The following is a 9,571-nucleotide window of genomic DNA, read 5'->3' on the forward strand; positions in this document are numbered from 1 at the left end:
TGAACTACCCCCACAGTTTCCAAGGCTGTAATTCTTCTCCTACAGAGCGGCTGGTGGTTCGAACTGCCGAACTTTCCTTTACCAGCCCAGTGCTTAACCACTGCGCCACTAGATCTCCTTAAAGACGCTACAGTTTGGGAAAATCCACCTGAGCTTTCCTGGGATCCAAGGGCTTGTCCAGTAATTTCCAACCAACACAACTACTCCACCTCTTGCTCCCTAAGGCTGCCGCATTCGTGATCCACACACATCATACCCTTCCGCTGCTTCCCACCTCCTCCAGACGCACGTGTTTAAAGAGTCCCTGCGCTTGCCCACCCCGCTCCATCTCGTCCCCACCTCCGCGTGTCTGCCTGCCTCGCCTGCGCGGCTGGTCTCAAGTTTCCTCGGAAAGGCAGGCGCGCACAACTGCAGCGGCGCCGGCGACTGAGCGCCCAGCGGTACTTCGCCAACCACCTTGTCCCAGCCCCCGCCGCCGCAGTCTCCGCCCGCCAAGGAGGGCGTGCTCCGCGGAGCGGGAGCTGAGGGTGGGGCGCCAAGAGGGAGGGGATCCCGGGACGCGCTGTTTCAGTTCTCGTAGCGGTAGAGGCGGCGGCAGCAGCAGGTGGAGCGAGCTCTGCCAGAGCAGCACTTAGCCTGACAGCAGCCCCTACAGCCGCCAAGGCAGGTGCAGGGCCATTGGGCTGGAGCCCGTTCCCTCCCCGGTTCGACCCCTGTGTCCAGGAAACTTGGATAACCGAGGCTGGCGTGCCGGGGCCGCGGTTGGGGCCGGAGCCGGTGTGCCTCGGAGCGCACAGCCGCGGTGGAAGCCGTTTTTGGGGCGCAAGACTAAGGGGAGGAGCGTTTCACGTCTCTTCTTGGCTACCTGGAAGATCTGTTCTCCCGGGAGAGAGTCGCTGCCGGCTCTGGGATTCGTAAGGAACTCGGTGTCCGTCCGGACACCTTGCAGGACGCTCTTCGTTTGCGCACTGGTGGCGCACGGGGGGCGGAGCGGCGCGCACTCCTCGCCTCTTTGGTTTCGGCGTGGAAAGCAGAGAGCTTTTCCTGGGATTTCAGCTGCCTTTCTCCTGGGGAGGCGCGGCGGGACGGAAGCGTCTCACTCGGTCTTCGTGGAGTCCTCGTACCCCTCGCTGTGCTTCCTTCGAGGGCTTCGCAGGTTGGCACTAATCTGCAGGACTTCTCAGCCGATTTGATTTCTTTCTCTGTTTGGGGACAGTACCCGCCAACGACGCTCGACGCACCATTCCCTGTCTTCACCGGCGGGCTGTCGTCCCTTGTCTCCAGAGTCTGCGGGAATCCTGCTCCTCTTCGCTGACCCTCGACTCGGCTTTGCGTGTCTCCTCTAGCCACTGACCTCGAGGGGAGGGTGCAGACTTGGTTCCTACCTGCCACCCCGTTGAGGGAGTGCGGGACTAGAAGGAGGCGTTGGCCTTCTTGGGGCTTCTTTGCGTGAGGTGGGAATAGGGGTGAGGGCAGCCCCTGGTCGCCGGTCATGGCCTTCACTTTCGCTGCTTTCTGCTATATGCTTTCGCTGGTGCTGTGCGCTGCGCTCATCTTCTTCGCCATTTGGCACGTGAGTAACCGGCCGCGGTTTCTAACTCTTCTTTCTCCCCAAACTCGCCCCTCTCTCTATCACCTTCACCAGTTTCCCTGAAATGGCATTCCATTTCCCCACTTTCTCCAGTGTGGGCAGAGTAGGAGGTTAACCGCCGCGCCCCCGCAGATTAGACCCGTTCCTGCTATCTTGTCCCGGGGCGGGAGATAGTTCGCGGGATCCCGAGGCCAGGGTGAGCCGGGTGCGCCTTCGGTGCCCTGCGGTGCAGGCGGGGAGGCCAGAAAGACCGAAAGTCCCGGTCCCCGGGAGTAGCAGCTACAACTCCTTCTGCCCCCAGCCTTTTCCCGCCCCCTTCTCTCTCGCCCGCCGGAGGCGAAGGAGAAGCGCCGCCGTCGGGCCAGGCAATTAGTCAAGTAACTATAACAACTAAACATTTAAAATGTCAGCATCTGTGGTGAATTGCATTTAGACATAATTGAAGACAAAGTGGAAACACGACGGGATCGGGAAGTAGGGAGAGGTTAGGTCCGGGGGGGGGGAGGGAACCTATGTAGGTGATGGGGGACGAAGTGGAAGGCGGCAGAAAAATGAGGGAGAGAGAAAAGCGAGGAGAGGGAGGTTGGGGAATAAGAGGAATAAATAAGAAGTGAAGGAAATATACGCAGAGAGAGGCCAGCAGAGAGTGCCCATGAGAGGGAAGAAGGAAGATGGTTTCCTCCTTTGTCCTAGGAGAGTCTTGGTGTCCTCCAGTCTCCTGGGGTCTGAACAGTCCAACCCCTGAAGATTCCCTCTTGGTGGCATACCTGACCCAGGCACAAGCTTTCCTGCTATCCTTCAGGGAGGACTACATCACAAAAGGTGGCCCAGGTTGCGAGCAGCCATGAGTCCTAATTCTGCAGGACATGGTCAGGGGTGGGCCGTGTGGTGTGGAAGGAGGGAACAAAAAGCTTCTGGACAGGAGAATAAGTGTAAAGGAAGGGAGAGAGTACTGAGGAACGCTGACTTTTCATAAAGACTGTGTAACACTTGGCAAGTGAATTGAACTCTCGGGGCTTCCTCCTCCAAGGTTTTATAAACTCTCTATCCTCGCTGTTAGAAGGCTGTTGGGAAGATCAGCCAAGGTCAAGCATTTTGGAAGGAGCACCACAAAGCATCATCTCCCCCCAGTAAAAGCCCTTCCTGTCTAGCATGTGCAGGTGTCTGGGAAGGGCCCTGATCTGAATGCCTTACGGCATGGTTCCAGTGAGCCTTAGAGAGCACGCATACACTGGGAAAGGAAGACCCAGATGAGGACCCAAGGAAATTGCAGGGTGGGTGAGATGCAGGTGTTTTGTGCAAGTGTTTTCTAGAGAGTTTATCTTGAAATAGAACTAAGCAGCTAAGGAGATCAGCTAGAGCAGCTCCTGTTACAAGGCTCTCTGACAGGGAGAGGGATATCCAGGAGCAGGACTGCTGCTACCCATGTTGTTAGTTCCCCTGGAGTGGATTCTAACTCACAGAGACCCTATGTGTGTAGAGCAGAACATCTCCATAGGTTTTTTCAAGGCCATGGCCTTTCAGAAGCAGATCACTAGGTCTTTCTTCTGAGGTGCTTCTGGGTGGGTTTAACTCACCAACCTTTAGGCTAGTAGTTGAGCATTTAACCATTGTGCCATGTAGGGGCTTCTCTAACCATGTAACCTTAGGAAAGACGCTTGCTGGACTTCCTTCCTCATTTCTGCAGTGAGAGAAGTTGATCTGGATGACCTCTGAGCTTCCCACTATGTCCAAGACTGTGTAAATCTGTGATTTGGTTGATTTAGGAGCCTAGGAGTAGGAGAGAAGGATTTGAACACAGACGTTTCATGGTTGACAAAAGTCCTGGGAGTTAGGAGTAAAGGGATTCTGCCCTCTTCCTTCCTTTCTGCTCTGGAATGTTGGGTTTAATTTTCAGGAGAGAACTGAGCTTTTTAGGTTGTTGATGGTTGTTGAGGGAAAATGCAACTTTACCTAATTTAGAATAGGAAAGGGCATAGAAAAGAGCATGCCCAAGCACTGCAGAAACCTCAGTTAATGTGTTTTAAAGGAACTTTTTCTCTCTTTGGGTTTTAAGAGGTTTTTTTTTTTTTTTACATTCTAGTTTTAACTACTCCCATTCTTCAGAACTACTTCATTTGCTGTTCCTTTCCATGCTTACCTTGGCCAGAGGCTCCAGGAAAGTCTGCCAGGCTTGGAGTTCTCTGAACTAGCCCTTGAAGCAGAGCAAGTAACCAGAAAGAATGCTCTTCTCCCACTCAGGGTGAGATGATAAATAATTCAAGAACAAGTTAATTAAGTGGGTGGTTTATACAGCTAGTTGACTAATAGACATTTAAATCAAAATCAGGCATTTCAGTGATCCTGTGTGGGGCTCCATTCTCCAGTTTCCCAATACTCACCCCCTTGTCTAAGGGTAAGGAGCTCTGGTGGTGTAGTGCCTAAGGCACTTGACTGCTAACCAGAAGGCTGGCTGTTCAAACCCATCAGCCACTCCTCAGAAGGAAAGTTGGGCAATCTACTTCCATAGTGATACTGCCTTGGAAACCCAAGGAGGGGTTGCTCTGTGTTGGATCTGAGTTTACTATTTATTGAGTGCCTGTAATGGGCCAGCCCTGTCCTAGGCATTTCATGAGGGACCTCTTGGATGTACATTGATGGTTTACTTTCCTCTTCCTGCTACCGAGGTCTGAAGAAAGAATAGATGTGGCAACCACATGCACAGCATTTCTTGTTATATCTTTTTTTAAGTTGGAAAATGTATGGGATTTTGCATCCTATTCCAATATATACCTGGATTTGTTTTCAAATCAAAATGTTTTGAATTGCCAATTATTTATTTTATGTTAGCCATTATCTTTGAGCATGTTTGTTACTTCTGGAAGATGCATTGAATTTATTCTGTGACTTTGCCTGTTTTCAGGCACATGGCCTCTTATTGCCCAGAGAGCCGTTTTATCCTCACAACTGACATTTTACAGATGAGGAAACTGTAGATCAGAGAGGTTAGCAAACTTACCCAAGGTTGCACTGCTGGTATGTTTTGCAGCTGGCATTTAATCTGGATCTGTGAGACGCCTATGCCCATGCCTTTCTTCTAACCATGGTCATTGTCTTTGGATTGTTTAATTTTGACAATAGTGGATAATATTTCCATCCAAAGGATTATCTTTCTCTACATGAGTGTTAGTACTTGGCATCACTGATTAGAGTTATAACAACAAGACTCCAGACATACTGTATATCATTTTTTAAAAGAGGAAATTCTATTTTATTTTTTTAAGTTATTTTTTTCCTGCCTTTAAATGATACAGATTCATTGCTGAAAAATTTGAAAATACGAGGACACATAATGAGCAGAACAAAAATCATTGTCAGTCTTACCATCTAGAAAAAGATGTAGGAATCTATTCTTTCAATCTTTATGCATGTGTGTATTTTTCTAAAAAATTGCATATGGGTATTTTAAAAAAAAAAATTTCAAAAGGGTTTCAGATGTGAAGTGATGTCTATTTGCAGCCAATATAAAATGAACAATGTTTACTTGGAAAAGCTATCTCAGCTCCAGCTTGGCTTTTCCTGTTTGCAGACTGTCTCATCTATCTAAACAGATGAAGCCATTCTTTGAAGAGATCAAAGTTTCCTCACCAATTCTTTCAAATTTTAAGCTTTTAAAGTCCTTTTTACCTAGAGTCATGTTTAAAAACTCTAATTTTTGACAATTTACAAAATAAAATAATCCCCAGCATCTGCTAGAAAGATTCATTGCATCGTCACATCTTATTTCTTTGGATTCACAGCAATATTTGCTGTCAGACACGATAACCAAACCAAAACCAAACTCACTGCCAGGGAGTCATTTCCAACTCATAACGACCCCCATTGAGTTTCTGAGGCTGTAAATTTTTATGGAAGTAGACCGCCCTGTCTTCCTTCCGGAGAGCTGCTGATGGGTTTGAACTGCTGACCTTCCCATTAGCAGTCAAGTGCCTTATCCAGTATGCCACCAGAGATGATAACAAACGCTTATTGACTGAGAGGCAGTTTTGTCAGGTGAAATGTCTTTTTTTGGCTGACTATTTCAGCCAGTTCCAGCCTGTCATAGACTCTGCCATTGCAAACTGAGTAAACTTCTCAGATTACTCATCTGAAGGGAAAATGGGTTTTATGTCAAACAGTAAACTCCCTAGGGTGGACAATACCTTGTCTGTTTACTATCCAACTTTGGCCTAGGGGTGGGGATGAGGGTGCCGAGCTCTTAGCTAAGCCTCACGTGGCCTCTACTTTCTGTTCTATCTGAGACATCCCATCCCTACATTTCACATTTCCTTCTGCATCTCACCCACTTTGGCCATGTTGTTAGAAGGGACCAGTCCCTAGAGAAGGATCTCATGCTTGGTAAAGTAGAGGGTCAGCAGAAAAAGAAAAAGGGGTGGAGAGAGACCTTCAATGCGATGGGTTGACACAGTGGCTGCAATGTTGGTCTCAAGTATAGCAAAGATTGTGAAGGATGGCTCAGGACAGGGCAGTGTTTTGTTCTGTTGTGCATAGGGTCGCTATGAGTCAGAACCAACTCAGTGGCACCTAACAACAATCTGACATCTTCCATTTATCTGGCTCCTGGCATCACTCTTATCTATGAAGTGATGTCTGCAGCTCTAGCCTCTCTCATCCCCTCCCCTCTTGTCACTCCCTCTACTGCCTACATTGCTTTGCACCTTGAGAAGGGACCTCTATGAGAACGGAGGCATTTTCTGGTTCAGTATTGCTTCTTCAGGGCAGTACCTGGCACATAGAAAACACAGTGAAAACTGGTAGACTGAGTTGTTGTTCCTTTCTGTCATGTCACATTTCTGGCTGTCTTGGTAATTAATTTCTGACTTGGCTTCTGGCTATTTCTCATGGACCTGAAGGAGTTTGAGTGGTGTAAGCAGTTTGTGATTCAAACCCACACAGTGGCACTATGAAAGAAAAGCCTGGTGAACTACTTCTGTAAAGATTATAGCCAGGAAAACCTCATGGCACACATGGAGTTGCTCTAACATGTGAGGTTGCCATGAGTCCGAGTCAATTTGATGGTAACAGGTTTGTTTATTTGGTTGATTCCCCAGGTGGTTGGGCACATGCATTTTCCACTGTACCCTGGTACTTTGTGGAAACTAATTGTTATAAAAGAAGACAGGCACACACCGTGGGATATAGGCTCTGTCTTGATGTTAGTGGAGCTAGTTTCCCTGCAGAGGGACAGCATGGGGAAAAGTGCCAGCTCTACCTGGAGAAAGCGTGTCCTGTAAGGTATGATGTCTGGATTGTTTCTTGCAGCATTACCCTTTCTTACACTGAGGAGTTGGTGATGGTCTGGCTGGTGATTTTCTATAATTACCTCTGAAAGCCACTGCCAGTCTGCCTCTTTGTAATACTCTGGTGGCTTATAAGTTGCTATAATGCTGGAAGCTCTGTCACTGGTATTTCAGATACTAGCCGACTTACCCTTGGTGGACAGGTTCCATTGGAGCTTCCAGACTAAGACAGATTAGGAAGAAAGGCTTGATGATCTGCTTCAGAAAATTAGCCAATGAAAACTCTGTGGATCACAACAGAATATTGTCTGATGAGTACTGTGCTCATCAGAAGCCCCCTAGGTTCGAAGGCACTCAAAATACATAGTGGCGGCAACAATGGACTCAAGCAGACCAACGATCATGAAGATGGTGTAGGAGTTGCTATGAGTTGGAGCTGACTAGATGTCAGTTGGAGCTCTGGTAGCATAGTGCCTAAAGCACTTGACTACTAACTAGAAGCCTGGCAGTTCAAACCCACCAGCCACTCCTCGGAAGGAAGGTTGGGTAATCTACTTCTGTAGTGATACCACCTCGGAAACCCAAGGAGCGGTTGCTATGAGTCGAGGCCGACTCGACCACACATAACAACAGATGTCAGTTGACAGCCACCACTGTGCCACCAGAGAAAAGAAGGCTTACAGGATCTTTGTATTTCTACCACAGTCATGTTTCAAGAGAGGCGAGAAGTATGCAGGACTCAGAGATGACCTAAAACAAGAAGGCACTGGCCTCAGTCCCAACTGCTGGGTAAGGGTCACAGGTCTTATTAGGGTTGGATGTTACAGAGACACTAAAGTCTTGACGTTAGAGTCATCGATTGAACATTAAATGCAGTGAATACTGTGAGGCCTTTTTCAGAGAGCTGGAGCTTCAGCCTATACTGCCGTTGAAGCAGTACCCAAGCAGAGCTCCCTACTGAGCTTTGAGGCCTGTTCACTTCACTTGATTTGTCTCCACCTGTCTCTTGCCCCACTGGCGGCCGGGCCTCTTTCAATCCGTTGTATCCACAGTGCTTTGTGCTTTCTTCTCTGGGCTTGTTTTATGTTGCTCATCTCCTTCCTGACAAATCTGCAAACAAGTTCCTCTGGAGCGTTCTTCTCCTGTAGAAGTGCTCTCCAGATGGTGCCTTGTTACCCTTTGTTGTCACTGTCATCTCCTTCCACTCCTCCAGGAATTCACTAGGGGTATTCATACCTGGATGACTGTCACATTCTTCCTGTCCTGCTGTCATCTTAGGTGGTTTAGGTTATCTGACCTTATTTCTGGTAACCATTTCAAGCTCTTCAGCCCCACAACCCCATGACCTGGACCTGCCTTTCCAGCGTGAGACCCTGTCTCTCACTCATGCATTCTGTAGCCCTGTTCTTGGCCCTCATTTTGACAGAACTACTACTTCCTTTGTTTCTCTGTCTATCACTCCTCAAGGAGTCAGTTCCTTCTTATGCCATCAGACCTTATCCATCACTCAACTCTTACCACACAGCTTTCAACCATTGCGTTGTGTCTATCCGGGGGACCCTATGTCTCTTAGGACTCCACTCTCACCCCAGGTTCCTGAGGACTGTTGGGACCAAGATGAAGTTGTGGTTTGACATTAGCTAGGCTCAGTTCCTTCACCTCCTAGTAGGAAACCAAACTCACTTCCATCAAGTCGATTGCAATTCATAGCGACCTCCTTTCTGAGGCGATAAATCTTTACAGAAGTAGATTGCCCAGCCTTCCTTCTGAGGAGTGGCTGGTGGGTATGAACTGCTAGCCTTGTGGTTAGCAGTCAGATGCCTTGGGCACTATGCCACCAGAGCTCCTTTCATCTCCTATAGTACTATTCAAAGCCCGCTTCTCTGAAGCTCCTCAAAGACCCACTACCATCTCCTCTCAGCAGATGACTTCACCTCCAACTCACAGAGACGATATCCACCCACTCCCTGCAATGACCTGATTTTGCCCTCATATAGTTCGCCTTCCCTTCTAGACTCAGAGGAAGCAGAGTCTTTCTTCCCATCTGAGGCTAATTTTCCCCTCCCTTTTCCTTAGAAAAAGGAGCTCTGGTGGCATAGTGGTAAGACATTTGGCTGCTAACCAAAAGGTCAGTATTTCAAACCCACCAGCTGCTCTGTGGGAGGAAGATGAGGCAATCTGCTTCCATAAAGATTTACAGGCCCTGGAAACCCAGTGGGGGTTGCTATGAGTTGGAATTGACTCAATGGCAGTGGGTTTGGTTTTTTGGTTTTTTCCTTGGAAAGGAGATTTGGTGGCATAAAGCTTTTAGCATTTAGCAGTTAGAACTACCAGCCTATTTGTGGGAGAAAGATGAGACAGCCTGCTTCCTTAAAGATTTACAGCATAATCTGCCCTAAAAGGTCACTATGAGTTGGAATTGACTTGATGGCAATGGATTTGGTTCTCTGGGAACATTAAAACAAAACAAAACCCAAACTTGTTGCTATCACAAGTCAATTCTGACTCATGGTAACTGTGTGTTATAGAGTAGAACTGCTCGGTAGGGTTTTTATGGCTGTAATTTTATTTTATTTTTTTATTTATTGTGATTTGGGTGAAGATTTACGGAGCAAATTCACTTTCCATACAGCAGTTCACATATACTTTGTCTCATGTCATTGACCACAGTTTACCACAATGCAACAGCTCCCCTCCCACT

General features: G+C 47.9%; 1 protein-coding gene across 1 annotated transcript in view; it reads left to right on the forward strand.

Moving 5' to 3' along the window:
* The first annotated feature begins 1,492 nt into the window (after positions 1-1,492).
* The window catches only part of CNIH3 (cornichon family AMPA receptor auxiliary protein 3), a 288,690-nt gene continuing 280,611 nt past the window's right edge, over positions 1,493-9,571 (forward strand). Inside the window, exon 1 of the mRNA XM_007936996.1 lies at positions 1,493-1,573. Coding sequence (XP_007935187.1) covers positions 1,493-1,573 — 81 coding nt within the window. The remainder of the gene's footprint in view (positions 1,574-9,571) is intronic.

Source organism: Orycteropus afer, unplaced genomic scaffold (assembly GCF_000298275.1).
Source record: "Orycteropus afer afer isolate SDZICR_OR568_19922 unplaced genomic scaffold, OryAfe1.0 scaffold00039, whole genome shotgun sequence".
Classification (NCBI taxonomy): Eukaryota; Metazoa; Chordata; class Mammalia; order Tubulidentata; family Orycteropodidae; genus Orycteropus; species Orycteropus afer.